This window comes from Glycine soja, chromosome 6 (genome assembly GCF_004193775.1).
Source record: "Glycine soja cultivar W05 chromosome 6, ASM419377v2, whole genome shotgun sequence".
NCBI lineage: Eukaryota > Viridiplantae > Streptophyta > Magnoliopsida > Fabales > Fabaceae > Glycine > Glycine soja.
In genome coordinates this window covers 15,672,521-15,696,559 of record NC_041007.1, presented here as the reverse complement: position 1 = coordinate 15,696,559, position 24,039 = coordinate 15,672,521, and the positions used below count along the sequence as shown (strand labels likewise).

At 32.2% G+C, this 24,039-nt stretch overlaps 1 protein-coding gene across 1 annotated transcript; it reads right to left on the bottom strand.

Moving 5' to 3' along the window:
* Positions 1-1,987: 1,987 nt before the first annotated feature.
* On the bottom strand, positions 1,988-4,243 carry LOC114414197 (probable inactive poly [ADP-ribose] polymerase SRO5). Its single transcript, XM_028378512.1, has 5 exons — positions 4,032-4,243; positions 3,545-3,760; positions 3,358-3,449; positions 3,171-3,269; positions 1,988-2,364 (listed from the first exon to the last, which is right to left on the bottom strand). The coding sequence occupies exons 2-5, from the start codon at positions 3,600-3,602 to the stop codon at positions 2,305-2,307; spliced, it is 309 nt and encodes a 102-aa protein (XP_028234313.1). The 5' UTR covers positions 3,603-3,760; positions 4,032-4,243; the 3' UTR covers positions 1,988-2,304.
* Positions 4,244-24,039: the final 19,796 nt, after the last annotated feature.

Genomic DNA, 24,039 nt, shown 5'->3' with positions numbered 1-24,039 from the left:
TTTTTACTTTAAAAAAATAAAACACTGAAAATGTGTTTTTAAAAGAAAATATATTTTTAAATTTGCTTAAAATTACATTTATTATATTTTTAAAAGAAAATGTATTTTTAAATTTGTTTAAAATTACATTCTTTATTACCGTATTTTCATTTTACTCCAAACGAAATTTCTGGTTTCAACTGAAAATAAGATTTGATTGTTTTCAGATTTTGGTTGGTTTGAAAAAATATTTTCACTTAAAATAAAAATAAAAATCCAACCAAATATATTTATATCATTATTTTCTATTTTTCAATAAAATTAAAAACAAAAAACAACCCTTAGAAACTCTGTAGATAAAATCCCACAATTGGATGTCATCCGGACAATGAAATGATTTTTTATGGAAAAAAACTCATCACATATTATAAATTTGTTAACTTTTTATAATAAAAATTTTAAAATTATTTTAAAAATATAATATAAGATTGAATGATAGTATAAAATTATTTTATATTATTAATGTATAACTATTAATCTTTATTTTTTATTAGTATAATTTTATAATTCAAATTAACTTGTAACTCTTTTTGGTATCAAACTTTTTGGGAAAAGATAATAAGGAAACTTACATTATATCCAGCTGTAAGAAGATGAGTATGAGTTGAAACTTACAATGTCAAATGTAAAGCTTATCTTACACCATTTAATTAATCTCTTAATGTTGAAATAACTTATGTTTTTTTGGATTCGTTGGAAATAAATAACTTATTTATTATATTAAGGAATAATTTAATATATTATTTGAAATAAAATATTTAAAATAGAATTTAATTTTCCTACATAATGTAAAAACAATTATATTACTAATTAATTATAAATAACCTAAGAGTGACTTATAAAATAATTATTATAAAAAATAGTGGTGTTATCATAAAGGACTGTTTATGATTATGATAGCATAAATAAATTTTAGATTGTCAGTATATTTAAGTTAAATTCTTTGAAATATTAATTCTTCTAAAATAGATTATAGAAAAGTAACGTATATCTTGTTTTTTAAAGGTTACTTTAATAAAAAACTTCGAAAATTAAAATTAAAATAGTTTGTTAATTTTTAAATTTTAATATTTTAAACAAAAAGTTATTTCTTTTGTTATAAAATAAAAATCATTGAATGGTGTGTTTTTAAAGTTTGAGATTTTCTTTGTCTATAATGACAAAAATAATATTTGAACCTAGAATTTTTGTAGACTACTAAAAAAAAATTAAAATAGCGTTTAAATTTAATCAGACTCTTGCACAAGTTAGAATTGATCTAAACTTAGTTTGAATAGTATCCATAAAGTCATAAACTTTAATCTTCTAGATTCAGTGCAGTTATTGTACCCAAAAAAAAGAATACATTTTAAATTCTTTTCAATTTTTAGTTTTTTCGCAAACTGATAATAAATTTCTTTAAAACTAAAATAAAAATTATTTTTTTTTCAAAGAAAAATTTACGTGCCCAATTGACTTTTTGAAAACTATTTAAATTTTAACATACTTACATTGCTAAATTTTCAAAATGATTTATTTTACAAAATTTGTTAACATTTTTAACCAAGAAATTTATATATATATATATATATATATATATATATATATATATATATATATATATTATGTAAAAGATAGGCTAGACGAGCCAATACGTAATTTATTTTTAAGGCACGAACCAATAAGTAATAACTTATTAGTTAAAAATTAAATAATTAAAAGTTAAAACCAATCACCAATTAACAAAGGTGACTTAAAAGGCAAGGTACCATAAATTTGGTTGCTGGCATATATGCAGTAGCAAGCGGTACCATTCAAATACCAATTAACAAACTTTTTTTGCTACGAATTAACAATTTAATCAGTTTTCTTTTAAAAAAAAACAATTTAATCAGCCACTAATTAGATTGGGTAACTAATTTAATACATGTGGTAATGATGAAATAATATATCTATCTCAAGAGAAAAAGAAGAAACAACAAAATTACTATGTACAATTTTAAGGACAGTCCATTGGAGTGGGTCAATGTGTCCATGATAGCATATCCTTATTCATGGAGGACATCATTCCCACTGGCAAGTGACAACCATAAAGAAAAAGAAAAGAAAAGATTCCTTCTCCTATGCTACATCAACCTCATAAAAAAATATAAATTAAAAAAAAAAGGTTGAGTCAAATATGTCACAGTGCTTTTAAAGCAGTTTATGTGTCCTCCTTGTAAGTTTGGTTATGAAGTTTAGTAATGCATTGTGTCAACCCAAGAAAAAGAACTCACGTGAAGGAAATTATTCTATCCGCGTCGCTAAGCCATTCTTTGACCTTGATTTTAGAAAGCTTGGTTTCTTCTGTGAAAGACAAACAAATATACTAGGTTAGGTAACAACGAACAAAGAATACAAAGCCAAATTCCCATATTGGAAAGGAAAGGAAACACACGAATACAACAATTGAGACAGCAATGACGATCTCTAGAGTTTTTTAATTCTTAAATTCAGTTCCCACTTCTGTCATCTCCCATAGGGTTGGGGGCGTAGGTAAAATAATATTTTCTTGGTACCTACTTTTTCTTTGACTATAATGTTTCAACCACTCAAACTAATAATACTACTTATAGTTATGAGATTTATGTTGCACACAGAAACTAATTCCACTTCCGGAATTTCCAGAATAAATAATCCAGAAGCACCAAAAACAATTAGCCGTATGCTTTACACCCATATTAGATCTGGATAAAACTTCATATTTCCAGTTGCTCTTTTATTCCTATTTTTTTAATCTTCTCAATACATTGATAGGTGAAATTGAAAAGGAGTACCCAGTTATTTCAGAATAACTAGTATAAAGAATATGCACATCATGAAAGGGGAAAGAAAACTCTAATTGCAAATGATAATGATTTCTCAACCATCAAATTGTAATGCATAGGGAGATATAAAATTAATCTAATGGTAATAGGAGGAAAAAAAATCATAGACTCGAATTATTTATTAACAAAAATTATCAATACTAATAATTAATATTTATTAATAAAAAAAATCAAGTCAATGAACTGTATTTCAAGGAAAGAAAATTATATTGAATTAATTTGAACCAAATTGATGAAGTTATGTCACAATGTTTCCAAAAGATATAAAAAAGAGAATCACCGTACCTTATTGTCTCTATAAGATTTGATGGCTGCACCCAACAACTTATCTCCAACTATTCGTCTCACTCTTTGTATCAATTCATGTCGTGAAATCTTCTTCTCCTGTGTAAGAGGAAAACATCAGCAATGAGAAAAACAAACAAGCAACAAACTGAAACCCAAATGCATACAAGAAAAAGAAAACACTTACTTTTTTTATCTTTATAGAACTTGGAGATGACGGCAATATCACATGGAGGCAAAATCTTGGAAAGCGCATAAATTTTGGTGAATCCGATTTATCTAAATTAATGATTTTTAATACATTTTAATTAAATGCTAAAAAGAGAATGTGCCCCTAATATTCCTGGTATTTGAAATTAAAAATGAAAACAAACCTTTGAAGGAAGAAACTCTGAAGCTTACAACACAAGCAGGCAAAACATGAGTATTCATGCGATTACTCCAAATGATGTACTTGCTTGGACTCGAAAAATTATCCACTCTAGAATCATACTCTTCACAAGTCGGATAACATTGTTCTGTGTCATCATCACGAATAATCTCTGATCTCCCAAGAATCACGCGGCACAGTAACCCTTCACCCTCTCACACTGCCAAAAACAAAAAACACCACAAATATTTCAATTTTAAATTCCGAATTACTAAAATAATAATAATAATTCAAATCAAAATAATGCTAACGAGACTCTATTAAACATTTTATTTCTAACCCTCTCTCCGCACATGCATAAAATTGATTGAAAATCAATAGTTACTAATTTTTGTAGGTCTTATCTGCAGAGAAATATAACCATGATTTGCAAGAGGAAATATTGTTAGTATTTCTCTTAAAAATAAACGACGTAAGGGCACGAACCGAACCTTTGGAGAGGAGCGTCGGGAGAGAGAACGAGTGAATGATGTCGTTTACGTAGTCCTCGCCGCGAGTTTAAGAGAAACTTTTCTAGTTGGTTAATAAGAAATGCATACACTGCCAGAAAAAAATCAACCAACTAGAAAAGTTTAAGAGAAACTTTTGACAAGTTTCCCTTAGAAAATAATGATGAAAGAACAATTAATGGAGTTTAAATGCATTGAAGAGGAAAAAAAGATGAAAATGCATGACATGTCACAAATCAAGCTTGAACTAGAAAATCACCACGCATAGATCTGCATATTAGGTGCAGTAGCTATCAAGATAAAGAAAAACAGAGGCTATTGCTCGAGAAGAAAAGAGGAAAAGTTTATGAACAAGAAAGCAAAGAAATTGAGCAAGATGATCAAAACAAGCTTCTATTATTCATTGAGCAAAAGGAACTTATATACAGATTGAGAATAGATCCAGAAACTAACACAAAAGCAGTTACAAAGTTTGTTACAAATTTGTTAGAGTTCAAAATGAATTTGGCGGGAAATGACAGCTTGATTAAGAGCCCCCCTCAAGCTGGGAATAGATGTTCATCATTTCGAGCTTGGAAATCATGAATTTGAATGAAGCTAGCTGCAAGGCTTTGGTAAATGCATCGGCTAGCTGGATAAAGGACCGGACTGGTAACAATTTCAGAAGATCACTAAAACATTTCTCCCTAACAATGTGACAATCCAACTCAATGTGCTTAGTTCTCTCATGGAATACTTGGTTGGAAGCAATTTGGATTGCTGAATTATTATCACAGAAGAGGTTTGCTGGTTGATTAAATGAAATGCGAAACTCCAGGAGGAGATAAGTGAGCCATTGGATCTCACAAGTAGTTGCTGCTAGTGCTCGATACTCTGCCTTAGATGAGCTACGGGAAACAGTCGATTGTTTCTTAGATTTCCATGAAATGAGAGAATTTCCAAGAAAAATTGAGTAACCAGTAATGGAGCGTCTGGTATCACGACATCCAGCCCAATCAGAGTCACTAAAGGCTTGAATGTGAATGGATCCTGAAGTTGGGTAGAATAGGCCCTGTCCTGGTGATCCTTTTAGATATCGCAAAACCCGCGAGGCAGCCTTCTGGTGATCTATGGTTGGGACATTCATGAATTGACTAAGTTGTTGGACAACATAGGAAATGTCTGGCCTGGTATTAGTTAAGTATATAAGTCTGCCAATTAATCTTCGATAGGAAGAAGCAGCTGTAGCTGGCAGGGGGTCACCTTGGCTTTAAAGATGAGTAGTACAATCCATTGGTGTAGCAGCTGGACGACAAGCTAACATACCAGAATCAGAGAGAATATCTAGAGTATACTTTCTCTGGCATAAGTGGATGCCTTGAGGAGATCGAGCCACTTCAATTCCAAGGAAGAACTTCAAATTACCTAGATCTTTAATCTTGAAAACAACATCTAGTAATGAAGTGATCTGATTGATTCTTTTAATGTCATTCCCAGTTGGAACTATGTCATCTACATAAACTAGGATTGCTGTAAAACTCTCATTATTGAAGGAAAAGAACAAGGAATGGTCTGATGATGCTTGAGTAAACCCATTATTCAGAAGAAGGGTGGACAATCTATGAAACCACTGTCTACTAGCTTGCTTAAGGCCATAGAGTGATCTGTTTAATCGACATACTTGATTGGAATGAGGGACTACCATTCCTGGTGGCAATTGCATATAAACCTCCTCATTCAATTCCCCATGAAGAAAGGCATTATTTACATCTAATTGCCTAAGATGCCAGCCTTTTATGGCAGCTAAGGCCAAAACCAACCTGACAGTAGTAAGTTTGGCAACTGGAGAAAATGTGTCCAAGAAATCTAGCCCCTCCATTTGTGTATATCCTTTAGCTACTAATCGGGCCTTGTACCTCTCAATGGATCCATCTGCATGATATTTAACCTTGTAAACCCACCTGCAGCCTATTGCTTTCTTGTTATGTGGTAATTCTGTCAGAGTCCATGTATTATTCGATTGGAGAGCTTCTAACTCAGCTTTCATTGCCTTAAGCCAGCAATCATGCTGAGATGCTTCAGTGTATGTCTTTGGTTCAACAGTTGTGGAGATGGATAAGGCAAAATGTTTGTGGGATGGAGACAATCTAGAATAGGACAAAACTGAATCAAGAGGCTGGATGCATCACTGAAGCTGATATTGGATTGAGTGTATTAGTTGAATTGAGAAATGTGTGGTAATCAATAAGGAATGTGGGGGTTTTCCTATCTCTTGTTGACCTCCGTAGGACTGGTTCAGATGGCATAGAGGTATTTGAGGGGTTAAAAGCAGGTGTATCAAATGAATATTGTTCAGACTGGAATGGTGTAGGAGAAACTATGGGTGGTATTGGCTGTGTTTCAATTTCTTGGGTTGTATGATGCAAAGGAAAATGATTTTCATAGAAAACCACATTTTTGGATGTTGTTAAATCATTTGTGTGGAGATTGTAAACTAAAAATCCTTTTGTATTTAGTTGAAAGCCTAGAAACACACATGGATTGCCTTTTGGGTCCAGCTTCTTCCTATTGGCTGACAGTGTGGAAATGTAACATAGGCATCCAAAAACTTTAAGATTTGATATATCACATGGTTTTCCAAAAAGTATTTCATATGGAGATGCATCTTTCAAAAAGGGAGTAGGTATGCAATTAATTAAATGAGTTGCATGAGTCAAAGTAAATGACCAGAAACTATGAGGCAAATCTGCTTGAAATAGAAGGGCCCTTGTTACATTCAATAAATGCTGGTGTTTTCTTTCTACAATTCCATTTTGCTCAGGTGTTTCAACACATGTGGTTTGATGCACAATACCTTTTGAGCTATAAAAATCATTCATAAGAAATTCTACCCCATTATCAGTTCTTATAACTTTAACTTTACTATCAAATTGATTATGAACTAAAATAATGAAATCCTGAATATGTTTTCTAGCCTTAGCTTTGGTATGCATAAAAAATGTCCAAGTGAATCGTGTGTGATCATCAACCACTGTTAGAAAATACCTATGTCCTAGCATTGATGTTTTTGCACATGGTCCCCAAATATCTATGTGTAAAACTTCAAAACTACATTATGCATATGTACTGCTATTTAAAAAAGGAAGCCTTTTATGCTTAGCATAATGACATGCATTGCAAACTAAATCTTTATTGAATTTCAGAAAGGGATAAGTGCCTTGCATTTTCTGTAATCTTTCAAAAGACAGGTGTCCTAATCTAGAATGCCATAGATCTATTGGTATGATGGTACAATTTGGATGAACAATTTCTGTTTCAATACTACAAGTGGTTGGTCTGGTTGGAGTGAGATAGTATAATCCATTTCTCATTTCAACTATACCAATCTTGGCTTGAGTGAGTGCATCCTGCATTAAACATGAATCAGAGGAGAAAATGAGCTTACAATGGTTTGTAGAAACCAACTTAGATATTGAGATCAAGTTAAAAGAAAAAGCTGGAACATATAGAACTGAAAACAAAACTATTGAGTCAGAAATGCATACATCACCCGAATGTGTAGCTGACACATGGTGACCATTGGGAAGCTTAACTAGGATTGGAGGATTCAATTTTGTATATGATTTAAAAGAACTAAGAGATGCCGACACATGGTCTGTTGCACCTGAATCTAAGACCCAAGTGCAGTGTGTGCATGTGTTATTCACAAAGAATGGGTGCTTACCATGGACTGGTGTTGTATCAACTGAACAAGAGGCAATCTGTTTTGAACTGCTAGACATACTGTCTGAATTCCCTTCACTTGGTTGCTGGATTAAGGCAAGTAGAGCTTTGTATTGCTCAGGTGAAAATCGAATTTCTTTGGGCTCAATTTGCTGTGTTTGATCATTGGTGATTGCTTCATCTCCTGTCACCAAGCTATTTGCACTGCTCCTTGAATTAGAAAACTTAAAACCTGGTGGAAATCCATGTTTCTTATAGCAAACCTCAACTGTATGGCCTGTTTTCCCACAGTAAGTGCAGATCTTATTATTTCTAAAGCTATTCATCTTGTTCCTCTCCTTACTACCCGAAGGCATGCCATGTTTTTTATAACATACACTTTCAGTATGTCCAGTCCTTCCACAATAATTGCAAACCAGTTTTGCTGCATTAACCAGGTTGGGTTTCATTTCTATGCTGTTAACATTTATCAAACTATTTCCAAGCTGCCTCTCCTGCTGTGCAACATAGGAAAAAATTCTAGAAATCTCTGGAAGTGGATCCATGAGAAGTACATGTGATCTTACATTTCCAAATTGCTCATTCAAACCTCTAAGAAACTGAATTGCCCGATCCTCTCGTTTTCTCTGTGCTACAGTTTTAAGTGTTATACAAGTGCATTGTGAACTACATGTACATGTAGGATCAGGCCTAAAATTCTCTAACTCATCCCATATTATGCGTAGTTTTGTAAAATATTCTGTAACTGAGAGGTTACCTTGTCTAATCGAAGCTGCTTCCTGTTGAAGGTCTGAAATCCTGAGTAAATCGCTTTGTGCATATCTGGATTTTAGATCTCTCCAGATCTCTTCAGCCTTATCCATCCATAGAATGCTTTGTCTAATTGTCGTAGACACAGAATGTACAATCCATGAGACTACCATGTTGTTGCTCCTCTTCCAAGCTCCATAGGTCCGGTCAGTTTTCAATGGCTCTGCTCCTCCATCAACAAACTATAGTTTATTTTTGGCACTCAAAGCAGTCATCATTGATCTGCTCCATGAGTGATAATTTGTGAAATCAAGAACTGGAGATACAAGCGAAACCGCGGGATTCTCGCTTGGATGCAAGTAAAGGAAGTTGTCTATGGCTGGGATGTGTGTATCTCTTTCACTCATTGTCACAATCGAAGATCAAAGCCAGATGAAACTCAAAACAGAGGTGAAGAAAGGATAAATTGCTTCAGAAACTTCTCTTGATTGCGCAGCAGAGCTCTTTGAAGAGCTCTAATACCATGTCACAAATCAAGCTTGAACTAGAAAATCACCACGCACAGATCTGCACATTAGGTGCAGTAGCTATCGAGATAAAGAAAAACAGAGGCTATTGCTCGAGAAGAAAAGAGGAAAAAGTTATGAACAAGAAAGCAAAGAAATTGAGCAAGATGATCAAAACAAGCTTCTATTATTCATTGAGCAAAAGGAACTTATATACAGATTGAGAATAGATCCAAAAACTAACACAAAAGCAGTTACAAAGTTTGTTACAAATCTGTTAGAGTTCAAAATGAATTTGGCGGGAAATGACAACTTGATTAAGATGACATTCAATTAATTAGTGGAAACCAATATAAAGTGTCTTTGGAAAGTTATGATTCAAGAAAGATTGATGAAAATTTAATGCAATGATAATAATATACCAGACAAATTGGTATTAAATATTGTCACGAAGGCTCTTTAATTGTGGCCATCTTTAACCCACCTTAATAGTTGTTTCTTTGGGGCTGCCTTACATTGCAACCTTAAGGGTGGTGCTTAGTCCTACATCAAATTGAGACATGGTTTAAATAGAGCTTTTAAAGCTTGGGCAATCCTCAGCTTCCAAGTTGGTTTTGTGATGGAGTTAAACCCCAAGTCCAAATTCTATGATGGTATCAAAGTCTTATCCTAGATCCATTGTAGGATCATCATTGTCACGCTCCAAGTTGATAGCCGTGGACTGGACATGAGAGGGTGTGTTGAAAAGGCATCTTAATTGCAATTAGCCTTAGCTTGCCTTAATTGTGATATCTTTGGGTGCTGCCTTAAACCGCAGCCTCAAGGATGGTGTTTAGTTTCACATCGACCAGAGACATGAATTAAATATAACTTATAAAATTCGAACAATTCTCACATTACAAACTAATTTTGTAGGGTTGAGTTAGACTTTAAATCCAAATTCTAAGAAATATAATGAAAATACATGTTAAAATGAAACAATAAAGCATATACATAAATAAATATTTAATGTTCAACAGTTTAGAGTCTGAAAAAAGCCAATGCTGGTGAGGACACTCTTCATTGTCAACCTTCACTAAGAATTTTTTTGACAAGTGTCACTTATAAGAGGGGGATCTTCAAAATTGGTGATTGAAGAAAAAATCATAAATGTTTAATAAGCAGAAGAAAAAGTGATGATGAAAATGCATGAGATAAATTAGTATTAAATAACAGTTTCACATAGAAAGTAGTGGACGAAAAAATGAATAGAAGTTCAACGATAAAAAAAGAAAGTGATGATGAAAGTAGTTAAATAATAATATCAAACTTCAACAGTAACATGATATAAATACAGAATTATCTCATTGAAATTATCTAAAATAGATGATTGCACCTCAAGTGTGGTATTGTTTTTGAACTTATATCTGTATTAAATATAAATTAAAAATTTTAGTGTTATATATAACGATGTTAATTATTTTTTAATATAATTAAAATATTAATTCAATTGGTTAGAGTGTTATGCTAATAACGTAAAAGTCATGAGACATATGAATTTTCAATCCGTATGTGATTATATGAAAGGATATTTTTGACTTTCCCTCTCATCACTGGAAGTATTGGAAAAATATTGGGTGCTGAAAGAAAATCTCACCTAACTGTCAGAACTCAACTCGAGACAGCTATCTACTACCTAGCATTCAGTTATACATCAAAGCTATTAGAAGGAATGATAATGCTCACTAACCTTGTGAGACTGAAGAATTCCATATAAGCTATCTGGTTCGTTGATTCTAGTGACTGCCGAAACAAGTATTTCAATATGATCCGGCAACTGATATGATGGAAACCAACAAAGAGAACAGATGCAAATTAACAATAGACATGATTATGGACCTAGGCAATCTCTAAATTGTTTACAAATATATATAAGCCAAGGATCAAGTTAATAGTACAAAAACAAAATAATTTAAAATAGTATAACATATAATATGGTCCAACTTGATCATAAAAGTATGCATATATCAAATATAAAAATATTCAGTACAACTTACCATATCTGGACCCCCAACTGTTAGAGTTTTAAATTGCTCTTCACACCAATGTTCCACATACATCACTGAAGTAAAATATGATCCACAACTCTACAACAGAAAAAGTAGCACATGCAATTAAAATTTATTTTTAAAAAAATAAACAGAACGAAAAGAAAAAGAAAATATAGGAATCTAAATTAGAACGAAGAGGAACGATTTGTTTGGTTGGGAGGAGGAAGAGAATTAGGTAAGAGAGACCGTAAGACCCTTGTTCGATTAAGGGGAGAGGGGAATGGGGTGGGCTATTTTTGGTAAAAAAAAAAAGTGAACTCTATGTAAAACAAACAAATGATGATTATGCCCCAGGTCCAAAATTTAATTTTCAATTCATGCCCTATCTGTGCTCCCTAATTTCAGCCAAAAATAGCTCAATTGGAATCCTTTAACATGTATAAAACCATAAGCCCTCAATTTCAGCAGCTTGATACCATAAGTTCAAAGTTCAAAAGTTCAAACTGATATAGATTTGAGAACCAATTCAGAACCCTAGCTTCCAAACAATCCAGGAATAGTATAGTAGACTCAAACCCAAAACAAACATTTACTAATATAAATATCAACTAAAACCAGAAGTTTTTCAAAATGTTTGCTTTTATAATAGGATGACTATCACAAAAAATTACTAGTCTGTGCCAATATGGCATACTACAAAATGTGTTGTGCAGTGCAAGCCTCGAATCAGCTTATAAATTACCATTCCCATTTGCCTTTCACGAGTGTCTCCCTTAGGATCACAGCAGCAGGCTCCCTCCTAACCCGTTTTTCACTTAATGAGGATCTGGTTGTATTCAGGTATGCCTGAGGAATAAAAATTAGGGAAAACTAGCCAGCAATATAGAAATTCTTAAACGGGAAAAGAGAAATAAAAAATAGTATATACACTAAATCCCCAAAATAAAATAGCCACTTTCCCAACCTATATACAATACAGGACATCACATACACAAATAACTCTATATAGATGGCAGAAATGGTGGCATTCAAATAAATGAAAATATAATAGTAGCACAAAGTCACAAAAATGTCTGCAAATCTAAATGGATCATCCCAACAAAAAAAAATGAATGACGCTAGTAAAACTAGGGAGTAGGGAGAGTTAAAGACAATCTCCAAAACAGAAGTCTAAATAACAAGGAAAATACAAGGCTAAACAAGAAGGCTGACCAGCTTATCTGCATATCAGAGAAAGAAACTCTTTTAAAAACCATAAGCAGGAGAACCAGAGATATCAATGAAGACAATACAATATTACAATTTGAAGGCAAATCTAAAGGCATTTGCAAAGAGGAACCCATACTAATGCAGGCATTCTGCTCCAACTAATCACACAAGGGCACTACAATACACCACAAACTCCCATAACATTCTGGCCTCCTTGTTTTTATTGAAACATTTCAAACAAACCATAAGAAGCTGCTCCACAGTATACCAGAAAAAGTAATATTCATCAAGCAACCCATATAAAAACAATGAAGGCAAAAGAAAGCACAAGACAAACCATGAATACTATAACAGTATACCATCAAAAGTAATATTCATCAAGCACGCCCTATAAAAACAATGGAGGCAAAAGAAAGCACAAGACAAACCATGAAGACTATAACAATATACCATCAAAAGTAATATTCATCAAGCACGCCCTATAAAAACAATGAAGGCAAAAGAAAGCACAGGACAAACCATGAAGACTCTTGCTGTCCTATGTAATCAATTAATTACTAATTACGTCAGAATCAATCAACATAGTTGCAGAGAGAGGATAAATAACTTGTCAAGAATTGAGATCAGAAACTTAAATATTAAATCCAGGAATCGGCAACTGAGTTTTTAGTAACTACCCTATAAAATAGAACTGCTGCAAGTTCCACCAATCCACATTGTGAGCTACTCAAAGCTCCTAATTTATCATCTTTATTCCCATAACCCCTGGGTAGAAAGTTCAATGAGATCGTCATGGATAACAACATTAAAAAGTTCATTAAGTTCAGTGTAAAGCACTAGAAGATCCATCATTAATACGACATCAACATGGATGACATTAGAAACACTTACCGCAACATTGAAGTACTAGACATGCTACCTTGATCTAGATCCTTACAAATCATGTCCAAAAGTTGTTCTACCAGTAAACACCTATTAGTAGCAACTCTCATTAAATTCAACTGAATCCTTGCATAGAACGCAAATGAATCCTCCAACGGAAATATTAATAGAAAAGTTTGAAATATTTTGAAAACAATTTATAATTTAATCTGCTATTTGCTTTAAAATGCAATTGTAAGAGACCTTGAGAACTCGATCATGTGTTGTCAACCAACTGCAGAACACAAACTGCTGCATGGCATTATGAATCTCAAACAACTGAAAGCCCAAATTTGGACCATCATTTAATAAATATGTATTAATACACTCAACAAGTTTACGTGATATCTTCCCTTCTTCCCTGAAAAAAAGTAACAAAAAGTGGCATTGCACTCTAGCAGATAACAATAATAGAAAATATATAAATAAACAATGAATCACAGTAGGAAATACCTGACGAATGAACATATTCTAACAAACCCCTTAACAATGTCTTCTCTTACATTATCAGGATAGTCTCCAGGAGGATACTTTAAAAGAGAATGAAGCGTCAAGATATTGCGGAAGACCTCCTCCTTGGAAGTACAATTGCTTATATTTTTTCCATTCAAGCGTGCTTCAACTTTCTCAAGCTTGAAACATTGCTCAGGATATATCCCAAACATGATTAAAAAGTGGTTTAACTACAGATGACAACGGTAACATTTTTCCAAAAAATAAAAGGAAATGCAAATAATTAAGAGAAGGAGGAAAGTTCACAACGTAAAATATATAAGATTAAAGTTCCTATATTTTTCTTTGGTAGAAGTTTAAGAAAGTAATTAGAAAAAATATCAAATAAAACCTCAAAAGTATACAACTACTAATTAAATGATAAGTATTTATGTTATCTTCATAATAGAAAATGCATGCTGACACTAATGAATACCACAATAAAAACTTTTTCCAAAAAAAAAAAGTTTTACAAATAGCAAATTCGTGATAAAAGAATATTTACCACGAAAAGGCAATAAACATGTACAACGGTTATTTAAACCAATATATTATACATAATAACCATCTCATGAGGTTATTTTTCCTTCAATATAAATATTTTACTTGGAGTTACTGATTTGAAATTTTGATAATATTATTGGCAATTCTAGAGTACAATGAGTATTTTTTTTTCTTTTATTATTTAACCTTATTAACTAAAAAAGGTTAAAGAATTCTATATTCTATATATAGAAAGATATAGAAAATAAATAAAATTCAATTTTTTATACCACAGGTAATTGAAACACAGTTCATTTTATTTTGATTTCACATCAACCACATTGGAACTAGCTATTTATCAGCTGAGTCAACACTCCATTGTAGCATTTAACCACTTGGTAATCATATTAACCTGTTATAATTTGACATAAACCGCTAATTATGCAGTGTAAGCTGTTAACACAATATCCATCTCTATTCTCTAGCAATTGAAGTGTCTGAATAAGTCTACAGAAGTGAGGATTTTCAGGGAAGGACATCCAATGATATAGTGTATAGTTTATTGCTTTAAATCCCTAGAAAGAATGGTGTCAAGTGAGTAACAGGTAAGGAGATATAGAAAATCAATAATTCCCCCTGTCATTTGAGTTCCTAAAAAATGAAATTCCAGAAAACATACGATACTTCTAGAGTGTACAAACATGTGAACCTTTGAAATGCTAAGAAAAAATGATAGGGGGTTCATAAGAGTTGGCTGCAACCCACAACTCCTTCTGCAATTGGTTTCACAATTTTAAATCATGATCGCTCATCTTTCTTTCATCCCTTCAGTTTCTAGCAAATTTAACTCCATTTCAATTCTTCTTAGCTTCTTCTAGGTATCACCAAACTACTCATTGTTCCAAGCTTTTAGTCTTTGCTTAACACCTTTATTTTTTCTTTTAGCACAAAATCAACCTAGACCCTTATGGAGTTTGCTGACCACGACTCACAAACCACTTTTCTGAATGATCTGTCTTGAAACCAGCAGTCCAGAACCCAAAAAGGCTTTGGGCCCTAGTCCACAGTGGAGGATCTCAACATGATTGGGCAATGATCTAAGAAATTCCTCTCCAAAATAAATTGAGTACTACCTTGTCATTTATTAAGCCATTCTGCAATCCACTCATTGAATTCCTTTACAATCCTCTCATCTTGTTGTCTTTGACTGATACCAACTCTTTCTGATGGTCTTGTGATGTTGTTAAAGTCACCTAATATACACCATAGACCTCCCAAGTTGGCATTTCTCCATTGTCTAATTTGCCCCCACAAATTTCTCTTCAAACCTACAGCACACAACGAGTAGACGTTTACTATAATGACTTTTGCACCATCAGCACCCAAATTCCTTCTAGGTAGATAAAACCACAACCATTGAACTTCTTCTCTAGTCTGAAAGCTTGTTCACTCCATATGCATAGAATTCCTCCTGCATTATTATATATTGGTTGTGATTCCCAATTGACATCAGAATCACCCCATAAGGCTTGGCATACAGCCTTATCTACTTGTTCCTTCTTAGTTTCTTGTAAGTGCATCATATCTGCTCTTTCATTTTTTTTATACCAATTTTCTAATTGATGTCCACTTTACCCTCCTCCCCAGCCCCCTAATATCATAAGATATGATCTTCATTAATCCCCCTCCCTATTTCCCAACCTTTGAGCCTCTTCCTTATCCCTTTCTTCCATATTAATCAGCTTCGAGACCATTGTGCCCTCTAAATATGACAAGTGACTCCCAAACTCATTGACATAGCCCAATTCATTACTGCTTCTTTTATCTATTCACAGGTTGTAGAATTTGGGGTTATTGCTAAAACCCCAATTTCTTGATGTTCACTACACTGTTCTTCCCAACCAACCACTTCTTTCAATCCACTACCCCTCGACATTGTTGGAGAACTATCACGTTTTCCTGAAGCATTGTTGTCCTGTTTATTTCTTTGTCGTTTGGTGGTATTACCTGTCCAAATTTGGGCCAATAGTTTTGTAGTGGCTCTTTTGCTTTTTGCACCATGTGTTCCTGGAATAAACTTTCCAAGCAAAGGCTGGCCCATTTAGTTTGGCTTTAGAACATTATTTTCCACTTCTTTGGATTCCACGTGGGTGATTTAGCAAAGCCCAATAAGGGGTTGTCACCCTCCTCTGTGTCTGGGACATCACATGACAATGTTTTTCTTAATGGTTATTTGGAAGAAGAAGTCTACATGACCCAACCAGCTGGATTTGCTGATTTTGATAATAGTATGGTATGCAAACTCAAGAAAGCTATCTATGGGTGAAAACAGGCACCTAGGGCCTGGTATGAAATATTAACCAAAACACTACTGACCTTTGGCTTTGTTCAAAGCAATTGTGATCCTTCCCTTCTAGTGTTCAAGAGTGATTCTGAGTGCCTTTATCTGTTGATATATGTTGACGATATTATCATCACAGGATCATCCCTAGTTCTCATTCAAAACTTAATTACCAAACTAAATGTTGTTTTTACTCTAAAACAACTAGGAAATTTGGATTATTTTCTGGGTATTAAAGTAAAACATTTGAGTAATGGTTCTCTATTGTTGTCTCAAGCTAAATATATTTGTGATATACTTGAAAAGGCTAAGATGGTTGATGCCAAACCAATACTCACTCCTCTGCCCTCTTATCTTAAGTTAACCAAACATGGTACAACTAAACTTGTTTCAGTACCTGTTGTCGATGCTATACTCTATCGTCGATTGTTGGGGCACTTTAGTACATTATTGTAACTAGGCCAAAACTGAGTTACAGTGTAAACAAGGTCTATCAGTTTATGTGAGAACCCATGGAGGAACATTGGAAGGTTGTTAAGCATATTTTAAGGTATCTAAAGGGTACTATAGACTATGGGTTGTCTTTAAAATCTACTTCTTAGGGAGAACCCTATACTTTAGAAGCTTTCTGTGATGTTGATTGTGGAATGGACATGGTTGACAGAAGATCAATTTTGGGGGAATGTATTTTCTTTGGCCCTAATCCTGTTTCTTGGTGGTTAAAGAAGCAATCTTTTGTTGCTCGATTGACTGCAGAAGCTAAGTATACTAAAAAAAACATGATTTGTTAATTTAAAAATATTATTAATATATTAATTTCAATACTTTTCAAGTATAAAATGTATTTAAGAATATCATATATTTTTTATGATTTATTATAAATTACAAATTTTCTTAATTTTTTAGAAAAAATAATTCTAGTCGCTAATCTCAAAATATTATTTAATCTTATAGCGACTGACACAACTTCGGTGGCTATCATCATAACAGCGACCGAAACATATTTGGATGTTATCTTTAAGTATATTTTGGTGGCTAATTCAGTCACTAATGCAAGTTAGCCATATGATCAAATTCGGTCTCAATTAGAGATAGATTCATCTCGGTCACTATTCGGTCCCTAATAGCGACTGAAAAGTTTCGATCGCTAATTTGCATTTTCTAGTAGTGATATCAAAGCCTGGTCTTTATTGCATCAGAACTTCTATGCATTCAATCCTTACTAATAGAACTTCGTACTAATATTACTACTCCAGCTGTCTATGCATTCAATCCTTACTAATAGAACTTCGTACTAAAATTACTATTCATAAATACAATAACAGTTTCATAATAGTTTAGTTTTCTCTCTTTCTTTCTCACCTCAATGGTTTTCTACATAATAATCATTTTTTTTCTTCTCACAGATTGTTATGCACACAATTAATTTTTAACTTATCTTCTCCTTCTATTATTTGTTTATAATCAAAAGGGGAGAAAAGAACAATCATGATACAGACTAAACTACCTCCAACTGATCTGAACACTTGGCATCCTCTACACGTTGCGCAACAATTCTCGCATATATCATTTTTGGATTTCTCCACTTACTTGAGGATATCTCCGCCGACGCAGATTTAATTAGTAAAGAAATAAGAAAAGGCCATGTTTCAGCTGCCCCATAAAAAATTTAAATAAACAAATTAATCATATGTATACACCATTACACCTTGGCTTGGAAAGCATTGCATTGCATCCACCAATGCTTGTAAGATTCACTTTAAAAAATCATCTTACAATGAGGAACTTCATCTGGCCTAATCTTTGCAGTATTCAGTCCAATAAATTTGCAGAAGCTATATGATCTTTCTCCTTCTAACCAAGTAGTTAACAACTTGATCCCTTCCTATTGACATACAACAACAATACCACTAATTAGAATAGAACAAACAGTCCTTAGAAGACGTACACAAAAGAGAAAACCTCTATAATGAATAAAGATCATCTAACACAATCATAACACAGTATGATGTGATAAAAAAAATGAATGTATGATAACATCTGTTTGGAGAACAGGCTAAATGTCATTCTAATTAAATTCACTGATTTCAGCAATTAGGACTGAAGCATCACTTCCGTGAACCTCGTAAATATTTAGCTTACAAAGTTTCTTAATCCCAGCATCTTCCAATTTCTTTAGTAGAACATGAAAGAAAAAACCCCTATAATGAATATAGATCATCTTACACAATCATACAAGTATGATATGATAAAATTAAATGAATGTGTGATATTATCTATTATCTATTTGGCAAACAGGCTAAATGTCATCCTTAAATTCATGGATTGCAACAATTAGGACTGAAACATCACTTCAATGAAACTTACAAATATGTAGCTCATAAACCTTTTTAATCTAGAATGTTTCAATTTCTTAGTAGTATAACATGAAAAAAAAAATAAGAGTGTGTTTGGATGAGGAAATTTAAAATTTTGAGAAATTTTAAATTCTAAGAATTTCAAATACTTTAATTGAAATTCTTTTATTTTTAAAATTTTGTGTTTGGATAAAATAAAAATAAATTGTGAGGGTGAAAAAAATGAGTGCAAAGACAAGAGAAGATATAATTGGTGTGATAGTCCACATCCGATTGATGTTCCATGAGCTCAGAGGGTATTTCTTTAGAAAGAGCATCGTCGACGTGAGGAACGAGTCCTAAGTTCGAAAATGAAATTTCAAAAACTTTTAGATGAAAGAGAGAATGAAAGTTAGTAAGGAAATACGTGAATATTTTAGAAAACTCTTCTATAAGAAGAGAATTTCAATTTCTCACCTTTTAGAAAGAAATTGAAATTTCACATTTTTATTTGTTTAAAATTCTAAAAATTTAAATTCTTCATAAAAAAACATTCAAACAATGAATTCTAGATTACAAAAATTTAAATTCTCTGATAAATTATTTTTTTCAATTAAAATTTTGTGTCCAAACACACTTTTAAGTATGATGATAATAAAATGCAACAACAACTATTTAATTAGATGATCCCTCTATAGTACGCTAGTTCAAATAACTGCAACTATTCCGCATTCGCCATACCGATTTTCTAATTTCTTAGTCCAAAACAACAATTTCCACACAAACAAATCACCTCAATTTCTTCATCGCTACATGCATATCATCAACACGAACAACAACGGTTTTATTTTCTTCATTCAAAAATCGCCGATTATGGTGAGTTTTGAGTGTTTCTATTTGCTGTTGCATGATATTGTTGGGGTTCCTACCTGGAAAGTGGTTTCTGTTGTTACTGCCAGGTAGGAGACAGCATGTTATAATTTTTTTAAATTTCATTCTCTTGGTTCTGTCATTTTGTGAAACTATGGTCTATTATTTTAATCTAACATTTATTTAATTTTAGAAATATATTAAACATTAAAAAGAAAAAGTTAATATGCAAAACTAATATGCAAGTTAATTTGCACCATGCAGATTGAAGCTGGTATTCCTAAAAAAATTATTGATGACATCCAATAATTTTTTTTGGTACCTGTGGGAAAAACTATCCATTACTTGTCTTTGAAGATAGCATGCTTTGTGTCAATCTTTTTCATATCCTTTGGGTTTGCTAACTTTTTGTGTATTGTGTTCCTTCGGCAGGACCTTCTACATTTTAAGCAGAAAAATACAATTGGCAGTTGACTTAGAAATTTAGGAAGAACAATTGAATTCTAAGGACAGATATTAAGATAAAATTTCAATAGTTTTTACAAAGAGGAGAAAATAAGTTTGAAGAATTCACAGAGCAATTGAGATGGAGGTGCAGAAAGTTTTTATCCAAAAAGGTATTTTGGATGATAAAAATATTAAAAAAAAAGGAAAGGAGGTATGTTGAATAATTTAGGAGAGATATGAATAACAATTGACTATAAGTAATTTTCAAAGCCCAAATTGAATCACTTAATTAAAATTGGAATTACTATAAAATTATATGCAAATAAGGATTAAAAAAAAGATGTTTATTCAGTCTTTTGATACCTAACACTACCCAATAGGACAGAGAACAATATCTAACTAGAAAACGACGACGTCATTGGGGGAAAATCTTTGAGGGACATATGTGGTCGGGTGCATTAGGCAACAAGAGTGGGTCCTCAAAGGGCCTCCATTTTGCTGCAAATAATAATAACATAAACACTAATCATTCTTGTTTAGCTATTGCTAGCCAGAGAACAAATCAAGGGACCAAAAAGCAACAAACCAACGACGGAACATAGGGTTCAAATAAGAAATTAAATACATAGTAGTAGCTAGTGGTTTGATAAAGATATTATTGTCCACCCCCACCACCGCCCCATATATAAAAAAAAATAAAATCCAATGACATAGGAATTTGTTTTCAGATCTCATACGCATTTCGCTGCGCGCCGCATTCACCGTTGGCAATGTCGCGCATGCACATATGCATACGTTAGTATTGATTTTATATGTGACTTATTTCTTTCTTTACACATTAGGTGAGGGTGTCTAGTTTTGACATGGTTTGTTAACCTATATGGGTGCCAAGGGCCAACAGTACATATGGTATTAATATAGTATATTATGGTTGGCAATTATTGATATGAAATATCTAACACATGACTTTGTTGAGTATTTTTAACTAATCATATTTTATAAGTTATACAAAACTTAAATACAAGACATTACCTAAAGAGTCTAAGTTCATTAAGATCATATAAAATGTTGATAGATAGATCATTTAAAATTTAATCAGGGGTATAATTTTCAGGTTTTTCAGTATTTTAAAATCTAATCTATATTTTTTGCTAAAAATAAAAAATAAAAAATCAGTAATTAAACACATGGACCAAAAGAAATCCAGATATGCGTATAGTGTTGGTAAATTGTTTTTTTCTTCCCCATGCGCACACACCGGGACCAGACAATTATTTGGACTACATAGATCTTGCTTTGAACTCCGAAGAGTATTTTACTTTAGAGTTCGCACTGGACCCAAGAAATTAATGTACTTCTCCGTAATATATATTGATTGGAATTGGCAGCGGGATCCGGAATTATATGTGGTGCTATAATTCTAAACTTTTTATTCCAATAATGAATGAATATTGGTCTCCTAAGGGTGTTGGGGGCTTTTTAATTTGGTTTTCTTCCATGCATCATTGCTGTACATTTGAAAGGAAAACTTTGGGACGGATAGAAAAGGACTCTCATATGGTGGACCTAAAGAACCAAATTGACTGCACCCATAACGAGGTATTAGCGTTCCAATTTTTGACCAAAATCATAAAGCGAACCACATACACATATATACATAAGTTATGCTTGAGGGAGGATTAGGAATGAGAATGGATAAGATCGGGGGTATGAATAGGGGTTATATGTTATTGGTGTGTAAGAGAAAATTTATGTATGTTATTCGTTCATCATTTATTGGATATCCATTTGAAAAATAATCACGGATTTTTTTATATTCATGGATATCCATAAATATCCACAGATACTTCAATTTTTTTTTATAAAAAATAGTGATTTTCAACATCTAGAAAAAACTAGTGAATTAAAAATCAAAAATAAAAAAGAAATATTAATACAATAGAATTAAAACATTAAATAAATACAGTATAAATTAAATAAACATAAATTCAAAATACAAATAAAATTACAATATTTAAAATCATAAATTCAACAAATAAATTGAAAATACATTATATATATATATATATATATATATATATATATATAAAGGATGAATGTATGTGTGAGGGTGAAATAATATCAAAATTAGATTTTTTTTCTTTGATAAAAATTTTTTTTATAACTTCATGAGTAAATGATACCTGTATCTTACCTATTAATAAGCACCTGTATCTTACCCATTAATAAGCAAGGTATAAAAAATCCATATCCATAAGTAATAGATGCCCATTTAAAGTATTTATCATTTACCGATCATAGATCTTATCACCCTAGAGGATTTGTTTCAGAAGTATTGTATTAGTATTGTATGGATGAAAACGGTGTGCTTTAATGAGCACATATACAATTAAATATACTTGGAGAAAGGGTGATACTTCATGTCTCTTCACATATTTATTTTAAAATTTATATCAACAAGTGAAGCCAATATTTCGTAAAACATAAATTAAAAGTGAGAGATGGAAGAAATTAAATATTTTTTTAAAAGTGTATATATGGTTGAGACGTAAAATTTCAGAGTTATGGTATGAGAAAGGTGAGATTAGTTATTATATACAGTCAAGGGATAAGAATCCCTAAACAAAAGTGATAATCAAAAGAGTCGATATCACCGTTATATATATCTCTGGATATATGAGTTATCATATGATACATTTTCCTGTAGATAATTCTCTTAATTTTTATAAAGAAAATATTAAATAAAAATAAATATATAATATTGAAAATATAAAAAATTAAATACTTACCATGTAAAGCAAGTAAAAAGATTAAGATATGTTTTATTCAAAAACTAATATATACAATAAGTTATACAACATTTTCTATCTTCATCTGTAGTCACCATTGAACAGGAATGTCCTCAAAGAAGAATACATAAAGGGAAAAAACATTATTACATTGTTTATATATGACATCTCCTACTTCTTTCCTTTTGTCTTTTTATCTCTTTCTTTATCTTAAATTCTTAATTGTATTTTTTTTTTCTATAATAGTATTTTTCAAAGATAATAAGAGGAAGTCGTAGGAAGATTTAGAATTATTTTTTATATATTGATCAATATTTTTAATTGGGCAATGTGGTTTTCAGTTATTTGCTTTATCTGTACAAAAGAATGACCCGCGTTTCACGCTTTCGATCCATGCATAAAATAACAATCTATATAGTGACTTATATGCGTATAGCTCATGACAATTTGAAACATTAAGAAAGTAAAAAAAAAAAAAGTCTGTTAACGTTGTACGTACGTGCCACACCCAGATATATCCTTAATTGATACCCTCTTAACAAAACAGGAAAGGAAAAAATATTATATATAGGAAGAAGATAAGTATCTAATTGAAAGGGCGAAAAAATTACAAATTTTTTCCATTAAAAAAATGCATCGGGAAAAAAGTTTCCCGCTTTAAATATTTTTGAGAAAATCCCCAGCTTTTAAAATTGTGCGGTTTTACATGGCCTTTTCTGAACTTTCATTTGGTTTTCTTTAAGAAAAAGAAAGAAAGAACAAAAGAAGATCGAGAAAGCAACTCGGCTGTGGGTGTAGTAAAAACACGTAGCTTGAGAATGAAGTATGTTCACAGTTTTGGAGTTTTTCTATCTCATCAAAAGGTGATACTTATTGTTAATTTACAAGATACCGAGCTATACTGATGCACAAAAGGCATATATATCATATGCATAGCATGTGCTTATATACATGTCAAAAAGCCAAGAGGGTACACTACATCATCATATTGTCTTTGTAATCATTCACATAGAAATCTTTAGCTATGTGCACCTGTCGTGATACTACCGGTTAAAAATATAAAATTGATATAGTGGTTGAGCAAATGACTCTAATTGATATTTATAATAAAACT

What these genes read in the sequence shown, in the direction of transcription:
- LOC114414197 (XM_028378512.1), bottom strand. Translation starts at nt 3,602, where the DNA reads ATGAATACTCATGTTTTGCCTGCTTGTGTTGTAAGCTTCAGAGTTTCT. An exon ending in GTTCTATAAAGATAAAAAAA is followed by an intron (nt 3,270 to 3,357) that starts GTAAGTGTTTTC and finishes CCTCTTACACAG; the next exon opens with GAGAAGAAGATTTCACGACA. An exon ending in AATCTTATAGAGACAATAAG is followed by an intron (nt 2,365 to 3,170) that starts GTACGGTGATTC and finishes TGTCTTTCACAG; the next exon opens with AAGAAACCAAGCTTTCTAAA.